At 48.5% G+C, this 24571-nt stretch overlaps 1 protein-coding gene across 2 annotated transcripts in view; it reads left to right on the forward strand.

Moving 5' to 3' along the window:
• TSPAN7 (tetraspanin 7) overlaps window positions 1–24571 on the forward strand; it is a 122541-nt gene that overhangs the window by 91418 nt on the left and 6552 nt on the right. For both annotated transcript variants that reach the window (XM_026513299.4, XM_057310791.1), the window contains exons 2-6: window positions 9239–9427; window positions 13068–13142; window positions 15503–15598; window positions 16904–17059; window positions 22435–22518. In XM_026513299.4, coding sequence (XP_026369084.1) covers window positions 9239–9427; window positions 13068–13142; window positions 15503–15598; window positions 16904–17059; window positions 22435–22518 — 600 coding nt within the window. The remainder of the gene's footprint in view (window positions 1–9238; window positions 9428–13067; window positions 13143–15502; window positions 15599–16903; window positions 17060–22434; window positions 22519–24571) is intronic.

Raw genomic sequence — 24571 nt, forward strand, 5'->3', positions numbered from 1 at the left:
CCAGACACCCCACTCCCTGAGCCCCCATCAACACATAGCCAGATCGAGCACAGGCCTTCGGGGATCACCTCACTGTCTATGTTCTAGCATCTTCCTGTTGACTTTCCACATGTATGTATGATGTGTACCTATCCATGGAAGACTGGGGGTTTGTTTTTGGTATTTGGGAGATGATAATCATATATAGAAATGCTGCAAAGAAAGTTTTCCCTTTTGCAAATAATGGAACTCCTGGAAAGCTCAATCTGTTCAATGTAATCACAAGAGAGACATGTGCTCTTCAGTCCTGGATTGGCATTTCAGTTCACATGTATGCACTCGCCAATAGGACTGGTTTATCCACACTCAGTCTCATCAGCTATCCCCCAGGGACACAGCCCCTGGAAAGCATCTGAATTCAAAGATGAGAGATTGCCACTAAGATTCACTCTGCATTTATTAAGCTCCCAACCTGTGCTCATCATGGGCACAGTGACTGGCTTTCGAATTAAAAGTTGGGAATCACACTCAGACAAGCAGTGATTCTATTAAATGCGCATTAGGACAGAATGTCTGAGCGACCCATTGTCTTAGAAGATCAGACACAGGATGTGAGTGGGTGAGGCTTTGGTGGTTACGGAGGAGGTAAAGGACCTTATTTCCTCCCACAAGATTCTTCAAATCTTGATACACCCACAATTAACAATGCAGGACACGGTAAATGTGCAGTGAGCAGAAACTCTCTGTCAACAGGCATTAATAACGCAGTCGTAGCTCTTGTTTACAAGCTTACACTGACACGATCTTCTTTTAAAATCTCTTTTCTTATTAGTGTGGAATTTGATCCATCTTTTCACAGCACTGGTCCAGTCCTAGGTCACCCGAGGAAGGGAAGCAAGAGAAGGGCTTTCTCCCCACAGCACTTCCTTCAGATGCTCGGCGGCCACCTGCTAATGCCGCTGATAAGGCTGGCGGTTGGTTCTCCCGGCACTGGCACTCACCTGCCAACAGCTTTTAAATGCAAGTGAGATCAACTTGGGGGTTCTGCAGAGGAGGTGTGACATAGAGGGAATCCCCCAGACATTAAGCTTCTGTCACTTTAGCCACTACAGCTGGTCCTGATTTTTAAGTACACAAATCTCCCCGTAAGTGGCTTTGCTGCCCCAGTTCTTCGTAGGCATTCACCTATATGCCATCTATTTATATATCTGGGTCATCAGTGAGACCAGAGGTGGGAGCTACATCCAGACAATCTTAACCTCTGGTTTGTTCACTTCTTTCTTTTACGTGCTCTTAGAGGCTGGAAGTTGGGGTAAGACACTTTGCGGTGGTGTAAATCACAAACCTAACTCCTGTTTTGAACATTTTCAGGGAGAACTCAGCAATACTTACAAATGAAAATTAATGCTGAGAAGCTCAGAATAAGCGGCGCTTAAAATTTCTCCCCAGTATAATGGAACATTTCTCAATGTGCTAATAAGCATGGAGCGAAATTCTCTTTTGCTTCTGGGGCCTTTCTTTTGTGGACTTTTTTTTTTCTTAAGAGGGAGGAGACCTAAAGTCCAGAATCTTTGAGGGTAATATACAGGAAATGCAAAAGCAATTCAGGGCTGCCCATTCTGTCTCATTTCCTAGTAGGATATACAGAGTCCCTAATAACATGTTTGGAAATTTCCTGTGACCCTTTGTTGAATAATGGAATTAAGTACAAGGTGGAACCGGCCGGCCTCATTTGTAGGGGTTTAGTAACTCAAGTAGTGAAAGGCTGTTTGGGTAAAGTGGTCTTGATTATGATTTTAGCAGCTGTGTAGCCCTGACTTTCTGTGAGAGGTCCATTTCAGATGTCTCCACTATGTTCGGCCCCGTATTGATCAATTGCCCAGCCAGCACAGGCCCTTGGGGAACACTTATTGACCAGTGTGGTCTGCATCCTAGGGAACAGTTGGGCTTGATCTTGGCCTCTCTGGGGACCCCTGGGCAACTCAAAGAAACACATAAAACTTAAGCACTGGAAGGACTCCTATGGATGTTATGCAAGCTGGTGGTTGCATATTTAAGACATCTGGGAGAAGGACAGAAGCGTTGTTTGATAGACTCAAAGCGTTCCTGGAGCTGTTGCCTATGACACGATCAGCTGCTTTACTACACACGTGAAGAAAGGCCTGTGGTGAGCCCACAGCAGGAGCTGGAATTCCTGACTTTTCATAGTGCTGTTCAAAGCCCTTTTCATATTTTCAGAAGCATCTATGTATGATCTGTTCGACAGTGTGTACATCAGACCCCGGCTGCTCACTGATAAAATCCAAACAGAAGCTAGAGTTTTTGACAAATCACTCTGGGCTCGTGACCTAGCTCCTGGAATTTGAATTCTGTGAATTGGCTACAGGATGAAGTAATCTGTAAATATAAAATACAATTGTAGTGGGCTTTACTGGGTGTATAAATGAAGAGTGCCATGTCTGGCCACTGGCATGCCTAGAGCTCATGAACTGCACTGCCCTTTTGTTTCCCATAAGTCTTTAGGGGAATAAAAATGTCTTTCTTCCATGTCTCCTACTTCTCCTATCGGCAGCCACCTTCATAGACTTGTCCACTCTGTTCTGCGTCTCCTCACTGTTCCCCCAAATTCCGGCATCATCCCAACTTTCTAGTGACTCTCTTCCTCCAGCCTCAGCCCTGTCCTTCCCACCATCCTCTGCTTCTGTCTCCTGAGACATATCTTTCCCTCAGCTGTCACTTCCAGCCTCAGCCGTCACCTGCATCTCTGACTCGCTCCCAAACTTCAGTCTCACCTCCCCGAGTGCCTTCAGAACGTTCCTCGGGTGGCCTTTGGTCACATCAAACCCAACAGAAAACAGAGCCGGAACCAGACAGTCTCTGGGTTCCCTAATGGTTCTCAAACTCAGTTTTAACAAATCAGTGTTTAAGATTATCTCAATTCTCTCCCTCTTCTCAACTTCCCTATCCCCTTTTAGTGATTGCACTAATCTCCCTCTCTTCCACACATACCACAGTCATAAAAGCAAGGGAGCAAAAGGGCCGAGTTGGCTAACATACTTGCCTAGAAAGAAGCAGCTCAAAGCATAAGTCTTATCGCTCTTAAGACGACATGTCATCTTCATATAAAAAGGAAAGCTTGTTGTTACGCGAGTAACCTTACGAATTTTTGAGCGTCCATGTAAAACTGCAATGCCTGCCCCCCTAGGCGTTTTTCTTTCCTTCTCTTTCCCAGCAACCACTTGTCATGTCAGAAAGCTGGCAGAACAGTGGGCGTTGGGTCCAGAGACGAGCCGGCTTTCGTACTCCCACGGTTGACAGTTTGTCAGTCACAGGGAGGACCTAATAAACTTTCTGGTGCTGATTTTCCCAGTGGGCACATCCCTAATTAGATTTGCAAGTGAATAAGCATGTCAAGTTGGAGATTGTGATTTGGTGTCTCAGAATGTTAGAGCTGGAGGGGAGCGCCGGCAATCAGGTTTTTCCACCTCCTGATCTTACAGAAGAGGGAACCAAGGCCCAGAAAGGTTAGGTGATCTGCCCCAAGTCACACAGCTAATGTGAGATAAACTGCAACTGAAGCCCTGGGATCCTAACTCCCAGCCCGGAGCTCTTCCCTTCACCTGCCTTGTAAATAAGTACACTGCCTCCCCTTCTGCCCCTCAGCTGGAGTGGGTTCTCAAGCCCCCTGGAAAACCCCAATCAAGTCTGCCTCTTAGCCCAACCCCGTATTTTCACAAATAACTTGTAATAAATCTTGAGTTGTAAATAGGACAGATTCACACTGTTCCTTCTGCAAGTTTAAAGAGAAAACCACGACATGGTGGAAACTGCTGGTTTGTCTGCCTTTCCTGTTGCTTTATCATCCCACGTACAAAATCAGGTCGGAACCCCGGGCAAGCGCCCTGCCCCGAGATCTCCCCAGCAACACACTTCAAGTAAGAGGGGGCAGAAAGCAGAGTTTGCGTGGCTGCTTCTTAAAATCTAACTTCTGAGGACCCTGTCTTTTAATGTTTTAATTACTGTTTTAATTATTATTTAATTGTATTTATTTTAATTATGATATGGATGGAGTTTCTGTGTCATGTGGTTTTTCTGAGTTAGAGAATCATCTGGACTCGGGGCGGAATATTTCACAATGCCTCTGTGTGGAGTCGCCAGGAGAGAATTAACTTGGAAGCCTCTGGGAAGATCAATCTGTGGCTTTCGCCTAACATGCTGTCTAGCTGAGATTCCGGCCTACGATTTCTTCTGTTTCTTTAGGCTGGTTTTTCGTTCCTATGCTTTCTATCCCAGATGGCTTCTTAGGATGGGGTGTCTTCGAGAGAGCTGGTGCTTCTCTAATTCAGTTTTTCATGGTCTTTTTTCCCCCCTCTTATTGCATAATACATGGGTTCATGAGCCCCACCTACAAGTAGAGATACACATTATGCCAATGGTAACCCAAGTGCATATTTCGTATCTCATGCAATTAAGGAAATAAAGAGTACATGGACTTAGCTCCGTCAGACCCAAACCTGGCACAGCCTTTCGTGGGCTTGAGAGGAGCTGCTGCTGCTCCGTCAGATGGCTGTGGTTTGTGTGCAGGGGAAGCAGCGGGCTCCAGTGAAATGCCTGTGGGCATGTGAGAAAGATAGAAGCACCATCTCCCTGGCTCCTCTCTGAGGACCAGGAGGCTGCAGGGACAATAGGGAGACTTCCCAGCCTTAGCTGTGTTGACCTGGTGGGGGGCAAAGGACTGCACAGATCTCTGCCATTGCTCCCCAAGTATCCACTTCTGAATGAGAATGCACCTCAGGAGATCTCTTCCAGAGCATTTTGGACACCCCATGCTATATTGGCCAACTTACACGTAGTATCCTTTCAATGCAATTGTAGGGTAAAGTGAGCCATCACATTTTCTAGTTCTGATCTACATTTTCTGGTGCCACCATGATAGCTCTTTTGGCCTCCTCACCAAGCCTAAATTAGAAGTAGCCGGAAGTACTCTACTACCCATATATTCTGAGCTGCCCCGGAAGCACACAGAAACTGTCGAGCCGCCATGAGAGGCTGGGAATGAGAGGAGACCCCGAGACTCAGCCTGGCTACTGCTGGTGGGTGCCGGGCCTGCCCTCCTGGCTTGTGCTTGACACGAGAACGTGTGAGGTGGTGGCAGCACCTTCCCCAGGCCACTCATGTGGGCTCTGACTTGTAGGCTCTGATCTGTCCCCTCTTCAGCCACCCTGTTGGCTGCTCGCTAATGGAGTCTTCTGAGAAAGAAGCAAAACTTCCATGAGAAAATGACACACTGATGGGTTTAGAAATTGCAGGGCTCTGAGGAGCTCAGACACAAAATTGCTTTGGTGAGCGTGAGCTTACTCTTGGTGACAAAAGCAGAAGAGGCGTGTCAAAGGAGCCCATGCCTTGCTTTTCACCCTGTGGGCGCTTATAAAGGTACACGTAGCGGGGAGTGTGCATGTGCGCATGTGCGTGTGTATTGACAGGAACCAAGAAGAAAATCACACAGTGTATAACAATGACTTTTGACTTTGACTCGTCTTTGTAGGCTTCTTATCCTTAGTGAGAAGCATTATTACAGTAGACAAAATGAGAGAAAGCGTGAGTTTGTGTTTTATGGCTCTTCAGCCCTTGGCTGGTCATTTTTTCCCTCATCTTCCTGGCACTTTTGTCCCATACTTGCCCCAAGCCCACCACCACCGCCACCACCCACTGTGGCTCTCTTGCCACACCACACGCTGTAGCCCAACCTTCTTTCCCTTGTTCAGTTCATCATCTCATCTTTGTGCTTAAGCATTGGGATTTCCCCCAGATGATGATGCCTGCTTGGATTGGCCTTCGTACCACTTCTGATGGCTCCTCAGAGAGATTCAGAAAGTATAGCAGGTCGATGGCTAGCAGGAGACTTCTTGTCCCTTCTCACATCTACCATCAGCTGTTTTATTCATTTGCTCAGCAGACACGTACTAGACATTGACCATGTGCCAGACACACAGCTCCTGCCCTCAAGGGGGTCACAGTCCTGTATGTACATGGGAGGGGGATAGGGCGCTGCATGACAGCAGCATAGTACAGGGTAGTTCTTTGTAAGGAGACTGGGAGGAGTGGGTACAGTATGCCGTGCGAGTTAAGGATGTAGACAGGCAGTCATAGGAACAGGAAGAATTCTTGCCAAGAGGATCATCACGAGCCAAGGTTGAGAAACAGTAAAGCGCAGGAAATACACAGAGAACAGCTCGGGTTTACTGGAACCACATAGAATGCATAAAGAGGAGGGAGGGAGAGGAGGCTGTAGAGGTGGGTTCAGTGTGTGCAGAAGGCCTTGTGTGTATGTGGGGTTCGGCCTTCCAAACACAGAGTTGAGCTATCGGGGATCTCGGAGTGTTGAGAAGAGCAACATTGGAGAAGGCCTTTTCTCTCTGGGCTGTTCTTAGATTCCTAGCAGACAGGTGCTGGATGGGGCCCATCTATGCCAGTCCCCATGTCATTAGGAAGAAGAGCTCCTTAGAGGATGACTAGCTTGATCCAGGTCAAGGTACTGGATGGCTTTTCTCCCACACAATGTGGTGCCCACAGCGTTGTGTTTCTTTGCTTCCATTGGCAATCTTTAAGAGGCACCCTTGAGGTCTGCAAAAATAGCCCTTTAATTTTAACGTAATTTATATTTTATGAACATTTTAACAAAGTTGATATTATAGGTTTTGTACTTGACCTGAGCGCGCTGTCCTATACGAAGCAATGGTGGCATTCAGAGAAATTACTTTTTAAAAGGAGAAAAGGGATCAAAATGTTAATACTGTTACCCTTAAAATCCGGATTTGGGTTAACTTTGATATACTGCATATAATATTTGTTGTGGTAGTAAGTGCACTGTATAAAGTGACTGGTCACAGAAATCTAAGCCATCAGACTCTTCCCTTGGGTCGCTAAAGTCACTGCATCCCAACGATGTATGTCTGCAGTGTTATGAATCTCTTGGGGGGGCAGTCACATGAAAGAACAAGTCTATAGAGGAGACGTGTCTTCAGCCTAAATAGCACCTGGCTTAACCGAGTTCTTGGTTTCGATCAGTACATTGGCACCGTGACATTTATAGCATTAGGCAGATAATGGTAGAAGTGGGAAATAGGGGATGAGGTTTTCCTCTGGTTCCATTTTAAGGCCCTTCACAATATCCACCCGATGGAAGAGTTTTGTGAATTTGTGACAGTTGAAGGACTCTTTCACGAGGCAGAGGTTCCAAGACCCAGAGAAGTGAAATGGCCGTGTTTGGCACTGGATTAAGCATTGAGACATAAAAGACAGCCCCGGGGGCTCCTAGGTGGCTTAGTCGTTAAGCGTCTTCCTTAGGCTAAGGGCGTGATCCCGGGTTCTGGGATCGAGTCCCGCATCAGGCTCCTCCGCTGGGAGCCTGCTTCTTCCTCTCCCACTCCCCCTGCCTGTGTTCTCTCTCTCGCTGGCTGGCTCTCTCTCTCTGTCAAATAAATAAATAAAATCTTAAAAAAAAAAATAAAAGACAGCCTAGGCACTCTCCCGTCTCCCTAACGTTCACTGCGTTCTCACCCCTAATGAGCGGAGAGGTGAATCTTAAATTTTGCTTCTGGTGGATGAAAAGCATTTTACGTTTCCAGTTTATGCTCCGGATGGCGGAAGAGGCTGCGCAAGGGAGCTGCTTTCTCTAGCAGCCACCAGGTGTCAGCAGAGCACTTGAAACTCTCGGCAGCCTACATCCTTGGTTTTCTGATCTCACGGAGGCTTTCCCCCCATTGGAACTTTTCAAAGGCGGTAGACCTCCACTGGGCCACCTTCTCCCAAATATCAGTGTCAAATGCTTTCTCTTCAAGATCGCATCACACTCATTCACCTTCCCCTTATAAAACTAGCACTAGTCCCTCCATCCTTTTCTGATTGAAAGCTTTTAATTCTGTCTTTCATGGTGATGGTTCTACAGAGTAGAGCGGCAACTGGGGTGGGGGTAGGAGGATATCACCAAGCTCTTGCTTTTCCCGCTCATCCCTTCTGCCAAATGGGCGGAGCGCGCCACACGGAGAAACAGTCTGATGGTGGATCTTGGTGGCTCCAGACTGCAGGGGTTTTTAGAATGTACGGGAGAGAGACCCAGGCATCTTCACCGGCCTCGCTGTTTGGTTCCTCGTGTAGCACGGATTTGGGACAGTGTGTTGATGGACAGGGGAGACCTTGGCAAGGTGCGTATTGATTCGTATCCTGCTGCTTTGCTCCTGTTTCTCATCACGCCTCCTCACTTGGATGGCCAGGCTGGACAGGAAGCTGTGGCATTTGCTATAGGGCATTGGGCGATAGGGTGGGACAGAACTTGGGAAAGGGCTCCCTTGGACACCCAGGCTTCTTTCGAGCCTCACAAGGTGTCAGAAGAGGTGCCAGTTAGAGGGTTGTCTGTTTGAACGAGTGGTTAAGCTACTGGAAAACTGAAAGAGAGACCAACTGGGGAGATAGAGACCCAAAGTCAACCCTTGGCTTTAGCAGCTGAAGCTTCTAGAGTACATAGCATGTAGCCCCAAGTCTGTCCCCTAAAGGAAGGGCCTGACTGATGCAAGGTTCTGCAGTTTAGACATGCTGTGGCGATTTCCTTTGGGCCGATCGGTGGTATTTGCCAAATCGCATTATAGCTAATTCCAGGAATGATTCAGATTCTTCTGTTGTTTTATATTGAATAAAGCACTGTAAATAAGGCAGGGTATTGAGGGAGATTCAAAAATATTTTGAATGTTTTGCTTTTGTAGAGATTTTTGTTATAACACGGAAAGAAAATCATCATGCTCCTTAAAACATCATGCAAAATGTCCTTAAAACGTACCGTATCCACACGTGCCATTGAAGAGGGTGGCCGACATTCTTATTGGCCTTATGCCCAGCTCAGCATTGGGTGGCGGCTCTCCAACCAGGCCTGGGAGGGCTCTCAGATCTGTATTAGCTCGAACGTGCATTTTTCAGAAACAACTTTAAAAAAAGCTTCCTTGTTGTCGGCTAGACTTCCAATCCATGTGGAAACCGCATATGGCTTTGTGTAAGGGCCAGATCTTATTGTACAAAACCAAAGTGTCTTTAGTCTGGGACGGCTTGAGCGACTGGTCTCCGACACTTCCCGCCGCTTCGGGGGCTCCTGCAGCAAGTGCCACTTGCCCAGAGGAACGTGAGTCTTCACATCCAGGCCACATCGTGGTGTCGATCTCACCTTCACAGTTTCACAGTCCCTTCTCTCCCCTCCCCCCGACCTTTTCAGATCACTGGGGTGATCCTGCTGGCTGTTGGAGTCTGGGGCAAACTCACTCTGGGCACCTACATCTCCCTGATTGCCGAGAACTCCACAAATGCTCCCTACGTGCTCATCGGAACTGGCACCACTATCGTGGTTTTTGGCCTGTTTGGATGCTTCGCGACCTGCCGTGGTAGCCCGTGGATGCTGAAACTGGTGAGTCTGTCACAACATCATGCTGCTCTTTCAACAGCTTCGTGAAAAAACACAAATCACATGAAAGCGACATGGCCCTTCTTGAAGCCACACACAAGCCAATATGCACGGACTCGAATTTGAGTCCAGACTCTTACCCAATCCGCCCTTTAATCCCTTAGAGGGCAGAACAACCCCAAACGTGGCCTGGCACAGACAAATCCGCTTCTGGTCCCTCAAGGTAGGTGGTGATAAAGCAGCGGCCTGTGGTTCCCAGAAGCCATTTATATCCTCACGGCGAGATGCCTTGGTCCAGTTTCGAATTCCTTCTTAGAAGGCTCTTCAGGGATGTGATGTGCAGCTTTGGCGGGCAAGGCAGCATCCCGAACATCAGCAGCCTTTCGGCTTCAAGTTCCCACTGGAGAAATACGTTCTGCCTCCTTGAACTTGGCCGTGCTTGGCTGTGCGGGCACACTCTTCTCTCAGCCTGCACACCCCGACTCAGCACCGTGGGAGTGGAGCTGAGCCAGAGCCTCCCCGCTCAACGGAGGGTTGGTGCCGCACCAACTGGTGGCTACCAGGCCCAGTGCCGGGCGTCTTTACTGCACTAGGACGCACACAGCGTGATGCTTCCCAAAGGGTAAGGGCCAGGCTGTTGCAAGGCCGTTACCATGATTCTTAATGTTTTGGTAGACTCGTTGCCTAATTGTCCACTCACCGCCCATGCTCTTCATCAATGAGCATTAACGTTAAAGGATTTTATAGATAAAAGGTAGCAAGGGCCTCTCCTCAAAAGAACATTTTGTTTAAAGAGATTTCTTTCAGACGCCTCGTTTTGTGAAAGGGGAGAGTGGAGAGTCCCTCAGTGCTGTGTTTAGCCCTAGGTTAGGGTGACATTGAATACCCTCTAGTGACAGATAGGGGGGTGAGGGTGACTCAGTCCAAAGGAACCACCTTGCAAAGTGGCGCCGGTCAGTCTCTCTCTTGACAAGCTCATGGAGGTAGTGTTTGCTCCAGCCACTTCTGTCCTGCACACCGTGCGGGAGGTCGATGCCCTGGCCAGCAAGGATTCTTCCAGGTTGGTGGAAAAGCCATAGTGAGGCCATACAGAGGCATTTCTGCTGCTGTCACCTGCCGCTCTAGGCTGGCACCCTGAGTCCACCGTCTAGCGCTTCTTACAAGCACAAGGATTTCTTTTGGTCTAGTCCTCAACTCTGCATGCCTGCTTAGATCACCTGGGCAGCTTTTTAAAAACACCTTCGCCAGGGGTCCCACCACCGGTCAGCTGAACCAGAATGTGTGGCAGCGGGACGCTGGCATCCTATTGTCCAAAAGCTCTCAAGGGGATTGGATGGTACAGCAAGGGTTGAGAGCCTCCCGTTTAGTACAATGAGGAGCAAGGGGAGAATTCACTTCCGACGCAGAGAAAAGAAAGATGGCTAAGAATCCATCTGTCCAAACAAGAAGGGAGGAGACCTGGCTTAGGTCTTTAGTGGCGGGGATGTCACCTCTTGGGGCCTCTGTCCCCACGTATGAAAGAATACCACTGGACTCCGCCAAAGGCGGTTTCAAACCGCTCTGCCATTTTCTCCTACCACTTGTGAGCTCATTAGCAGGTGAGCCTTTGGGGAGAAGTTTTGGGGGTTTTGTTTAGTTTTTGTCTTTGGTCTTTAAAAAAACCATCAGTTCCTTTTCTCTGCCGGATGCTGTACTGGATACATAAGCTGTCCAGCTTCCCCCAGTGAGTGTGGGGAGAGCTGGGATTGGAACCCACAGATGTCTCCTTCCAAAGCCAGGACTCTTTCCGCTGCAGGATTTTCATGTGGAGAAAACTCGACCCCTACCACCTATATTTAGTACAAGCTTTCCCCGGTAGGCTTTTGGCCAAGGCCTACTGAAGGAGAAGCAGCTGTTCTCTGGGAGCTCCTGGAAACAGGGAACTTTCCAGAGACAGGAAACTGCCGATCTGGCCAACAGGAGCGGAAGTCACTTGATTAACTGTCAGTCTAGAATTTTATGGTCCTTATTTAACCCCATTAATTGCAAAACAACTGAAAATAACTATTTCCACTTTATGGAGGCCCAAAGTGGCGGCCTCTTTCCTAAGAGTTAGCCCACAACAAAGCTAGGACTCACACCTAGGAGGACTTCTGACCACATAGTCAAATGTCCTTTTTCCCACCTGCCTCCTGATGGTTACTTTCCCACAGGACTTTCTGGTGGATTCTAGGCCTGTTGTGAGACTCTCTCTGGAGTCAAATGTGCTTCTCATTGCATTTTGTACTAAGTTGAGAGACAGATGTCACACACACGGAGCATTCTACTCAGAACTGTGTTTGCTGTTTTACAGGCTGTGCTTTAAGTGTGTGTAGAGACATGGTTAAGATTCGAACAAAACTGGCCTTTTAAGCCAGTATTTCCTCCTTTTAACATATGTGCCACTAGCGGAGAAAAATAATTTCTGATCCTGTGCACATATGTACACTTTACAAGTAAGCAGCGCAACCACGTCAAGTCTATCCAAATTCTACAGCATCACCTAGGACCATTCCAAACATTCAGGACTGTTGTATTTCATTTTGAGATGAGAAGAAACAGATTGTAAGACATATGCCTTATAGGAAAAGAATCCCTTCTCTTTCCTTTTATCTGCCTTTCAAAGCCACAAAAATGGAAACCCTTAATGTCTCATAAGTACCATGTAATTTATCCCTGAGCTAAGCACGCGCACGTGCACACACAAGCACACACACAAAATCAACTTGGAAAGTACGGGAAGCATGAAATGAATAAGGAGCACTAAGGCTTTTAGATACTTAAAAACAGTATTGTAGCTTATTTGCTTTTTAAAGGCTCTCAACTCCAGAACCAGAGAGGCAAGTAGCCCCCTGGCCCCTGTTCTAAGTGCTGCCTCAAGCCTGATCACCATATTGACGAAGAACGTTGACCTGTGTGCATTCTGGTCTTTCTGTCAGCATGAGCTTGATACAGTTGCAAAGGAAGGCAGTCTGAAGCCGTTTTAGGAGATGTGCTCAAGGAAACTGCAGGGATTTACCCAAGCGAAGAGAAGCAGCGGGCTCACATCCTGGCTGTGGTCACACATACGAAGGGCCCTTGCATAGGAGCAAGGTTGGGCTTGTTCTCGGATCTTCTGAAAGCCGTTCTAGCACCAGGGAGTGGAAGTCACAAGTAGGCAGACTGTGGCCAAGACAAAGGAGGTCTTTCCAGCAATGGGAATGGTTTGGAAGCTGAATGGGCCACTAGGGGTACGTGGGTGGAGGGACTAGGCTCAGCTTGCAGAAGCCGGATGAAGGGTGCCTGAAGACGCCTGCTGACCATTATGGAGGAGGTGGTATGAAGGACCACCCGACAGGGCAGAACTGTTACCTCCAGATTCCCGATTTCTCCTGGTTGAGCTGAGTCTCCGGCTGAGCTCTCCTCAGCATGTGTGGCCCGAAACACTTATGCATATTAGACAGACACACTTCTATATTGAGGCTCATGTGGGGAAATCTGGACAAGAGTATTTTTAAATTTTTCCTCAGCTTTGGGGGATATGAGGATTTGTGTGATTCCCTGTGATGGAGAAGTCCCCTGCCCCAAAGGAGCGCTCATCCCAATCCTAATGTGTCTGCCTTTGTCCCCTGCACTTGATTTTCAGTATGCCATGTTTCTGTCGCTGGTGTTCCTGGCTGAGCTGGTAGCTGGCATTTCTGGGTTCGTGTTCCGCCATGAGGTGAGTATACACAAAGTAGAGAACTCGCTTAGAGGGTCTTTGGGAGGAGGAGTTTTGGAACTTCCTGTGATGTGTGAGGGGCCCATAGAGGCTAGCTGCCATCTCCGCTGGTATCGCTGTTTTCGAAACGTCACTTCATAGGGACTGAAATGCCAATAAAAATCTAAATGCAGGAATTTCACCAAACTCGAAACCTTAGTAGTTGATCGTCATTCTGTTTTGTGATGTAGTTCCTGATCAAATACCCCTTTTAAAATGGCAGCTTCAACAAGGCACAAGTCGGTGTCTATACAACGAGATTTCTGTGACTGCTTGATTTCCCGCAAACAGCCTGCGCTCCCCTCTTCCCTCCCCAGAGTCCTGGGGGCCGCCCCTTGCCAAATGGGGGGTAGAAGCCAAGCCCAGGAGTGACGAGCGCTGCTACTCTGTGTGGTGGCGAGGGGAAGGAGAGAAGGGCCATCATGATCTGAAACCCCTACACGGCTTTCTTTCTGATGGACATGTGATAGTTTAGACTTCAGAGGCTGGAGAAAAAGAATTCTGAATACTGTTTTGTGATCGTAACTGCAGTTTCAAGGACATTGCTGGCTGTTTTGTATCCTGTGCGGCCCTCCTCCCATGTACTGTCACTGTGGCCGCTCTGTTTAGACAATGAGTAGGCACGAGACGTCCTCATGCTGTCTGTAGCCACCACGGTGTCCCCTTGTCAGACATGCGTAGCGGTGACGGGTCAGACAGGGTATGCGCTACGGTGAAGTGCTGGCTCTACCACCCCCACAGTCTGTTAGTGTACCCTGTAGATAGCAGTAAAGCCAGAAGTAGAGACGCCTGTGTTAGAAAGGAAAAAAAAAAAACCCCAACAGGATAGAAGTAGAAAACGCACTGAGGCTGTTGAAAGTCTGGCATGATCTGTGCCAGACCCCACCTCAGTGCTTGGCCAAGTTCAGTTCCCGGTGAGCTTGCTCGTGGTGCTTTCCGCCCGTTTTCCCCATTGCTCTGGTTTTCCCCTTACCGGAGGTGCGATCTTGGGTGTCAAGGCCAACTTCTAGAACGCATTTTGTATATGGATGCTGCATCTGGAATTAGATTCCCCATTCTTATTGTCAGGCAAGGTGAAAGCTGGTGAAGACCCGGCCCCCACAGCCCTAGAGGTGCCCCTGATGGGTCTGTGAACTGCAGACAGAGCTGAGGCCCTTGCCCACTCTCCTCCCACGTGCTGCCATGACTGGGCTCCCCAGGGGGTGGGGAGAGGGATACCCAGGGCCTGGACACCCTCATCCAGCTCACCTCTGTGCATCTGACACACTGAGGGGAGTGGTGGGTGGGGGTTAAGACGCCACCCTTTGACCACCGGCAAGGGGCTTGTTTCTCCAGTGGAAGTTGTCAGAATGGCCCAGGGTCTATTCCGTGGGCACCTGCCCACCCCACAGAGACAGTGCAGGTGCAGGGAGATGAAAGGACACGGCCAAGTGTGGTATCCACCTTGGCTTAGACGCTGCATGTGACTAGTGTCCGTTGAGCTCTTGTAACTAAGCGTTCCATGGGCAAATCGCCTGGTATTCAAGCAAGGAGCATGCCTCTGTAAGAGAGTCACCATACTTAGCCCAAAGCTTCCCACCAGGCAATTAATGTCATTTGCTGTCCTCCCACTCCAGAGTCGTTTCGGCAGTCGGGGGCAGTCTCACCAGACGTGGGGAGTTGCCTGGTAACACACCTGACGCCCCCCCCACACAGCAGGTTTCCAGGGGAACAGAGCTTGATAGTGAACCCATGGCCAAATGTGCTCCCGGAGGAGGAGGAAGGGTTTGTGAACTACCTCGTAACAAGAAAAGTTCACGTCCTGCTGCCTCTCTTTTTGGCCTCGATAAAGACAGGTTCAGTGCAGGTTGGTACGGCCCTACTCCCGTATGCTAGAACAGGGATCCGTGTCTAGTCACAGCGCCGTCAGTCTTCCTGCCCTCCAGTGGCCTGCCCTTTGTTCTTCTGAGCGAGGGCAAGAGAAGTTACAGACGGAAAGGTGGCCATCAATCAATTTGAAGAAAATCAGGAGAAAAACCAGGCCTGAGATTGGGGCTCACTCTCACGGCTCTTTCAGAAACTGTCCACGTCAGTGGGTCATTTCACAAGGCAGGCTTCTTCCTCTGGATTGGGGATGAGGAAACCATTTTTTTTTTTTAAATTCCCAAGCTAATAAATCCCTCAGCATATTTTCTGAGATCTTTTGTCTCAGAAAACAGGGCATTCCCTCCCTGGCCTACATCGATTCAGAAATTTTCAGAAGAGGCAATTTGGGGTAGAAGTCAGTCTGAGTCCATTTGGGTGGCGGTGGACCGGAACCACATCTCTCCTGCCTTCCGCAGATCAAGGACACCTTCCTGAGGACTTATACGGATGCCATGCAGAATTACAACGGCAATGACGAGAGGAGCCGGGCAGTGGATCACGTGCAGCGCAGCGTAAGTGACATCAGGCCTTAGACTTGGGGGCCACTGTGCGTATGGGGCCATCAGCACTTGCTGTGATTCCCGTCCTCCGGTTCCATTTCCAAGAGTTCGCACCCAGGACTTGTCCAGGGCCCAGTTATCCAGGTAATGAGCGTCAAGAGGGACCAGTGCCTGTGGCTTGACTTTCATCAGGATGAATCATGAGCGTCCCAAGGAAAGCTAGCTTGGCCCTTAAAATCCAAAGTCTTGGAAAGGAGGCGGTGAGTGCATGGCAGCCCTGCTTAGCATTGGCTCCCAAAGGCTGGCATTCTGCAAGTGGTGTCTTTAGGCTGAGTGGAGAGCTCTGGTGAGCTGTGTTTCCTGGCTTGAGCAGGGGAGCAGGGCTGGACAGTGGGCCTAGAAGAAGCTGAGGGTCTGGCAGGAGTGGGACTGCCCCAGGCTGCCTGGTGCTTTGCAGAGGACGTGAGGGAAGTAGCGGTCCCCAGCCTGGAGGTGCTCAGGGGGACAGGAGCTGGCGTTCAAGCCTCACGGCCCATCTGGATCACCTGAGGAGCTCTTTGGTTGGTTGGTGGGGGAGGGTGCGTGTTTTGTTTTGTCTTTTACTTTGGTAGTAGTATTTTTATGTTTATTTTTTTGGCATTTTGATAACATTCCAATCTCAATAGAAAAGTTGCAAGAAGAGCATAAGGAACTGTATATCCTTTACCCAGATTCAGTAATTCATTTCTACTTTTGCCCCCATTTCCTTTAACATTCTCTCCATCAGGGGTTGACACACCTTTTCTGGAAAGGGTCTTGATTTATAAAAGCAGGTAGTGGGTGGGCTGTAGTTTACCAACACCAGCTCTCTCTTCCTCTTCTCTCCTTTCTCTTCCTTCCCCCCCCCAAACCATTTACTTATTGGCATAGATCCTGTGATCTATAAGCCTTACGAAGAGCTTTTCAAAGCCATTTCTGTCTCGGCTCCCCCATCAACCAGCCCGATTTAGTCGCTCCGTACCTTTAACAGCAGCCAGCCCACACAGGTGAATTCGGTGCGGAGCCAGGCCAGAGAACCCCTGCTTTACTTTGTGGCCGTGGTAAGAAAGGCAACACAACATGCAGTCTAGGACTACCTGCCTTCTCGCAGTGGAGTCGGGCTCCCCAGTGAGCGTGACGGTTCGCGGCGCCTCAGCTCGCCTTCGCTCACCAAAGCCGTGCCTGTTGACTTAGGGCCTCGGCCCGAGTTTCTCGTTTGAATGGCGCAGGGTGGCGAGGCGGGGGCCCACGGTGTCTGTGACCCGCGCACTTGGGTTCTTTCCCTTTCCCCCGCGACAGCTGAGCTGCTGCGGCGTGCAGAACTACACCAACTGGAGCACCAGCCCCTACTTCCTGGAGCACGGCATCCCCCCGAGTTGCTGCATGAACGACACCGACTGCAACCCCCAGGACCTGCACAATCTGACTGTGGCCGCCGCCAAAGTGAACCAGAAGGTGGGCGTCCTCTCAGCCCTGATGGGATCCGTGGTGAACGTTTTGGGGGGGTGGTGGAGGCTTTTGGTGTGTGTGTTTCTGTGAAACTGTGACAAATGGGTTAGAAACGGCAGTGTAGGTGAACGTGCAGAATCTTTCCCTGTGGCCCTGCGCTGCCTGGGACAGGGCACCCGAGGCTGTCCGCTCTGGAGGAGCAGCTGTGACGCAGCAAGAAGCCACCGGGCGCGGGGAGGGAGGTCGAGCAACCGTTCCTGTTCACCTGGTGCTGATGTCAGACAGGGAGTGTGGCCTTGCTTCTTTCTGGCTGTCTTTCTTCTGCTTACGCTACCTTCTAAACATGGAATTGTTCACAGCTGGGTGCCAGTCCTTAGCAGGAAGGGGGACGAGAGTTGACAGACAACATCTGCTTCTGCCAGGAGGGTGGCCTTCATTTTAGGGGTTTCTCTGCTCTAGGAAAAGAAATCAGCAACTCCATTTCAACTCACTGTCAGCATCCTGACTCCCAAAGAAATCAGAGAGAGAGAGAGTAAGAGAGAGAGAGAACTGGCTAAAAGAAATTATACAGGTAGTACACAGTGAAAATGAGGGAAATAAACTTTCAGTCGTCAGAAGGAAGACCGATTCTGTCTTCCACTCCACAGAGAATATGGCGAAGGCGTGATAAAACATGTATGAAGGCTGTGTCCGTATTCTTAAACATTTAGAGAAATGCCACATAGAAAATGTGTTTTGGTAAAGCAGAAGGGAGGAAAAAAACCAACCCTGCTGTTGACTTTACCTGCTGTTACTCAGCCATCGGGTAAATTTTCTTTTCTTACTCAGATAAAATTCTGTTCTTCCAAGGTCTTCAACACTTGATGTGATCTGGGCCAGCTACTGAATAATTCATAGAAGATAGCCATCCTCTCAAGATGAGAATGTTAAGAGACAGTTTCTGTATTTTACCCATCTAATGTTGGTATTTGTAGCATAAATGCTGCAGGGCACTGTTGCCATTCTAGAAGCTCCTTTTGTCATCCTGGGCTTATTGCTTGTTATTGATAAGCTGAGGTAAGATGTTCCGCGCTGACCACTTCTTGTCTTAGCTAAGAAGACATCTGTTCCTCTTGGAATTTTCTTATGAACCCAGAGGTTGAGGCTTCCTTTGCCTCTCATCGGTAAGGTGACTTCCGGTCTCTTCATGGGCAGCCCCACTGAGCCCCCGGAGATGTCCATATGCCGCCATTTTACGAAGCACCGTGCGTACCCAGCTCCAACGGACACTCCAATTATAAAAGGCGACCTGGAAGTCGGGAGCATGGGCAGTTTGAATTCCGGCTCGGCCACCTGCAAGGGCTGACCTTTCTTGGTCTTATTTTCTTATTTTTCTCCACTGTAAAAGGGAGATGATCATTCCTGCCTCTTAGGACTGAGCGGAGGGCTGAAGAAGATGAAGTAGCTGACGAACTGTGAAGTGTGCTGTTCAGTGTCAACTGCAGTGCGAACAGCACCTGGGTGATGGGGGTGATGGTGAGGTTTGTCTCCCGCCGTAGCGCGCTGTCCTCTATGAGCAGGTCCTCAGAGGGAGGTTCTCGCATGAGTCTTCCAAAGCAAGTTTAGAGTCCGAGCCTATAGTGCATCTCTATGGTCTTTAGAATTATTTCCAGAAAGAAAGTAACTTTTTTCCTCCATTTCATTCATTGATAACCTGCAAATTGACCTCACTCCCTGCCTCCCCCCCACCCCCATCCTGCTGGATTTACATTTTCCTGGGGCCCTCAGATACCTGGAGAAGGGGCTTACCTTCTCTAACCTGGCTTTCTCTGTGGAGAAAAAATGAGTAAAGACTGAAATGTGTCTACTGGGTCTCATGCGATGTTCCCGTTTGGGGCCCACACAGACCTCTGAGACAGATGAAGGCCCGGGTCTGAGTCTCAGACGCCTCACCCATAAAAGGCAGGAGTTCGGGCTGGGGTGAATACGCTAATATTCTAGGGGAATGTTAGCCCCTCTCTCCTGACTCCGTCCCCCGGGAGGCTTAACTGCTGCCACCCTGTGTTCTATGGAATCCTGTTGTCTAGAACACATGCATCCTAAATCCCTGTAGATCTTTTTGTGTCTTGAACCCTACGATTTAATAGCACAGAAACATGACTCTTGGCTCTCACCTGGCAGCCGGGGAAACCTGCCTTGTACAAGTCACTGGGAGAGAGGGGGAGGGAGGTGAGACTAGTTAAACAGGGCGTTTATTGTTTTGTGTAGGGAGATGGGATTTGTTTTGCTTTTGCCAGCAAGATGTTGAAATATCTCCAAGTTCACGCGGCTGACAGCACTGACTGAGCCCCTGCTCCATCGGAATTCTTGACATTTTTTAAGAGCAACGGCAAGAGGGAGAGAGAGAATTATTCTGGCTGGCAGCTACCGAGACACCTCTTCCCAGAACCCGACTGGGACTAGCTGTCTACTCCTCGTATTGCTAGTCCACCGTGTACAGACGTTGCCCATGGGTGACTGTTGGTTTTGACATGCCGAGAGGGCCAGCAAAGGACCTGTTCTGTTTCTGGATGTTTCCTAGGACACTTAGCAGGTCTCTGTAGGTTTCTCTCACACCGGACCACCAGGCTTTCATTTGAGGAAATGAAAAGAGATTGCTGTGGGCAGATAAGATCACGGTGTAGTGGGGAATGTGAGGTGGAACGCAATCATGGTCTTGCCGTCTGCAGATCTGAGCTGAGACCTGGAGAATGGGCTCACGGGTCTGCCTGGTGAGTAACAGAGGAATCCAGAGATGGAAAGCTTTGATTTCAACCTTGGTCTTACACTGTTTAGACAATGACAAAGAAGCAAAATCACTTCTATCTTTTCATTTGTAAGGAACCCTGCCACTGATAGGATTCATTAGTTTGCTTTCTTCTTTGGAGTGAAAAGCCATGGGAGAACTTTTCTTCTGGAAGAGTGCTCCTCAAGCTTTAATGGGCAGCTGAAACATCTAGAGATAGTGATCACAGTTATTAAAATTCATTAAAAATGAGCAACCCAGGGATTTGGCAGATTCTGATGGAGGAAGTGTGGAGTGAGGCCGCTGATTCTGCATTTCTAGGAAGCTCTCAGGGGCTACTGCTGCCCCTGGAGGAACCCCACTTTGAGGAGCAAGGTTGAGAGAGAACGATTTTGTCACAGTTGTTTCCGGTTTCTCTTGCTGGTTGGAGTGGGCTTATCAAAAATGTGATTGACTCTGCTCCGAGTCTCCTACAAATGGAACAGAAATCATATGTCAGAAAAATATATTCTGCTTACATGCAGAATTGAAGTTCATAGGAAAAATATCTATGTCAAGATATATTGCAGAGTAAGAAAATCTCCTGCCTCGCTTTTCTCTGGTCTTCATTGTTGGGTTTGGGTTTCCATATCTTGAGGTGACCTACCACTGGCACTGGGCTGAACTTCATCCCTCTGCCCAACCATCACCGTGGGGGGGGGGAGAAGATACGGTCATGATACCCACCTGGGCAAAACGCAGTCTTAGCTGCTACCATCTGGGAAAGTATTCCGATATCCATCTCTCTTCTCACCTTGAATTCTTCCTAACCCAACCTGCTCTCCCTTCCACTACCTTTTGAAAAGTAGTGTGATAGATACTTTCACTAGTAAAAACGAAATCAGCAAGCAGTCTTCTACTACAAAGGGAGAATCAAATTTCAAAATTCCTCATGAGCAGAAACATATTTCCTTTCCCACCCGCCCCCAGCCTTCAAATTTGCATCAGCTAACCAAGGAGTATAGTTGGCCCATTGCATTGAAAACACGTGTCAAAGCACTGCTGCTAAGTTAACGCACTTCTCTGCAGACGGACTGCAGATGCATAAAATATCACTTATTAGAAGGTACAGTGCTGGTAGAATTTTCATAAGCTATGAGACATGTTAAATTGCTAAATTTTGAATTTCAATGTGGGAGACATGGTTTTTTGTGGTCTTCAGATATTATTGCAATTTAGTGTGCCTTTCTTGATAAACAAAAATCCTTTTTACCCTGTTTATGAAATTAATGTCTTGATTTCTGCAGACTTTATATATTCAAGTAGAAGCCATTTTTCAGAAAACTGGAAAAAGACCACGTCTTCTGAGACTGTATAAGTCAGTTCAGAAATCTAGGCTGACTTGACCCAGTTTCAAATAAATATACATATAAACACACACAGACACACACACACACACACACAGAGTTCAACCTTTCAGGCGTTTAGCAGGAAGAGTCGGCTTTTGTCTTTGCGTCATGGGTGAAACACAAAATGTGGTGTTTTCTACCTGGACTAGGTTGATAAAATAGAATCCCGAATAACAACAGCAAAAAAAACTTGTTTAGCAACATTGTTGAATTCCAGCCAGATCATTAATTCTAAAGAAAGGTGATTCACTTTATCAGTATTACACTAACATTGAAATTGGTTAAAATGGGTGTTGGTTTTCGTCACAACATTTGGAGACTTCATAGTATGTTAAAGGGAAATTCACTTCATTTTATGGATGAAGTTATTGACATCTAGAAAGGAGAAGTGAGGGGCGCCTGGGTGGCTCAGTCGGTTAGGCGTCCCACTCTTGGTTTCAGCTCAGGTCATGATCTCAGGGTCGCGCAGGCAGTCTGCTTGAGATTCTCTCTCTCCCTCTCCCTCTGCTACTCCCGCTCTCTCTCTCTCAAAATAAATAAATAAATCTTAAAAAGGAGATGTGATTTATTCAAGGTCACATAGTAAATATATGGAAAAGATGACTTTAAAACAGGTTTTTCCCTGTTAAAAAATAAAGTTAATGGTCTCCTTAGGAAGAACCCCCAAATACCATAAAGGTGGCAGGCATTCAAACACCCCCCCTCCAACCTGACGGCTTCACTTTATTTCTCTAAGATTATATCACTGGTTGTCAAAATGCTAGTAACTCTGTTTATTATGCTGAGTCTTTCTGTGCAAGGAGTGGAATGCCTCCTATGGTTGCAGTCTGTGGGGTTTGCCTCACAGGTCTGACAGATCTGCTACTCTTAATCCTACCACCGAAACATTTCTGGATGAAGCTACGTATCTGGGACTTCTTTAAACTAATCCAGCCAGGGGAGGAGAGCTGGGGAGATGTAAATGAAACCAGATTGGCCACATGTTCATTCTGAGGTTAGAGAGTCACTTGGGGGGGGGGTCACAGTATTACTCTCTGTACCTTTCCGTATGTTTGAAATTTTCCTTTTTTTAAGTTTGCAGAGAATGCTAGTGAGTTCCTAGGGTGAGTTGCAGCTGTATTTGCCGACTGTGGGTCAGAGTGTATGTGGGGAGTAACACAGCCGAGCCTGGCCTGGGTGTGAAATGCGTCTCTGAGGCCCCCGCTCTGTCTCTCTCTCTCTGTTTGCAGGGTTGTTATGATCTGGTGACCAGTTTCATGGAGACCAACATGGGAATCATCGCTGGAGTGGCGTTTGGAATCGCGTTCTCCCAGGTAGGCCGTGTCATTGCGCAGGCAGGCCTGGCCTCCCCCGGCCTCCCGCCTGGGCTTCCGTCCCCGGTCTCTGGATTCCCCGCCTGCCCCCTGGGCCTCAGGAGAGGCTGATAGATGGGGTCAGAGCTCCTTGCTCATTAGTCCTCAGGTCATCTGTTTATTGATTTTCCTTTTCCAACTTAAATGAAGTTTTGCCATCAAGGGAATATCGGTTACAGTTCAACTAATGACTAGCTCCAGAAAACAACTTGCTTCTTCTGTAGGTCAAATGGAGGTTAACTGAACAAAGTGCTGGCTTAATTGGAGCATAAACGACTCCCAACATCAAATGGCTGATCTGGATTCGGGGGAGGCTTTTTTCCCTGGTTGACCTGTCCCTGTTTTGTTCTTCGTTCCTGGCAATTATGCACGAGCTGTCTCCCTTCCCAGAAAGCCTACGGTTAGCGAACTTCATCTTGCAAGCATTACTTTCATCCTAAGTTTGACTGTCGTTCCTTAAGAGGAAACGGAATTTTTGTCAGTTAAATTGTGTAGCCCTTTATCTGCACCCAGCCTCTGTAAAAAAAAATGGGAGAAGTCATTCTGCCAGCGGCGTGCGCCACACGTATTCAAGGCTAGAACAAGAGTGAGCTGACTCTTCAGTTTGGCCCCTCTGCCCCCCGCAGGGCAGTACCCACAGGCCTCCGATCTCCCAGCCCAACGATCACGTTGCGACGACAGTGCCGCGCGTGGGAGGACTGGCATGTATACTTTACCAGACGAAAACTCGATATATGTTTAACTCAGATTGTTTTCAGACCAACAGATCATTTTTCCAACAAAGCCCAATTAACATTCTCTCGGTAATGTTTCCACCACTCTAATTTCCCCTGCCTGAATGCTATATTTGCTCTCTCAGACTATACTTACCTTCTCCCTGCCCCCCATACCGCCTGCCTTCCTGCCCAGCAATGCAGATGCACATTCCTTCTAGCCCAGTTCGTTCTTCTAACTTTTTAATCGAAATGCGGCATACACGGAAAAGATGTAAATTATAAATGCACAGCTTACTAAATCAGCACAACGTGAACATACCTGTGTCACCCTCACTTAGATCAAGGACCAGGACATGGCCTAGTAGTTTTTGCAAAGATAGGGTTTCGCCCTGGGTCAGTTGACAGACTTCTTCCTCAGCAGTGACAGAAACCTGGGTGACTTTTCCTCTCACAAGAGCACGTGGACTCATCCCACGGGAGTGCGTGCGCTCCTGTGGCGCCTTCAGCGTTCTCTGACCATGATTCTTCGTTGTTTGCAGCTCATGAAGGGAATTAAGCCCGCAACACGCAAACCAAGATGGCACTGCAAACAGTGCCAGTCCGTCTCCAGAGACGTTTCCCAACAGTTGCCGCCCCACGCTTTCTTCCGACTGCTACCCTACCTGAGTAGTAATACTTCGGGGATGCGTCGGTAATGCCAGGGGACGTTTCTGAGGCTCCGGGACCCGCGTCCAATACAGACGTGCAAGGTGCCCTGGAAAGCTGACACATCCGTCTGTGCATGTATCTGCAGGGTCAGGTTAATGCCCCCGACAGGCCAGACGCATGCTTGGTGCCTGGGGACTACTGTCCCCTCGGAGGAAGGAATATAGGTGAAGTCTCCCCTGATGGCTCTCCCAGAACCATAAAGGGACGTGATGCCAATACTCTCCATGGGGAGAAGAGAGCCTCACAGAGCCTGGAATCTCATGGATAAAATGTCATGTCATCTAAGAATATTCCTGCACGGCCAGGAGGGGCACGGGGGATTCTCCCATTTTCATTAGTGAGGTGAACCAAGTCATGAAGGATCTGATTAAGGCCTCTCTTCTACTTCTCTCTCATGCTTCCCTATGAAGTGTGGGGGAGATTTCTGCTTTAGACAGATTGCCTGATGAACATTAATCTGTCTGTGCTAACCTTGAAGAAATCCCCAACATGGGGATTGTGGAGTTTGCTCTGTGGCCCTCTGGGGGCAGTGAGAGAGGGAGGGGCCAGCATCCCTGAGGGAACCCACAAACAGAAACTCTCTGCAGAGA

Source organism: Ursus arctos, chromosome X, assembly GCF_023065955.2.
Source record: "Ursus arctos isolate Adak ecotype North America chromosome X, UrsArc2.0, whole genome shotgun sequence".
In the NCBI taxonomy this organism is placed as follows: Eukaryota; Metazoa; Chordata; class Mammalia; order Carnivora; family Ursidae; genus Ursus; species Ursus arctos.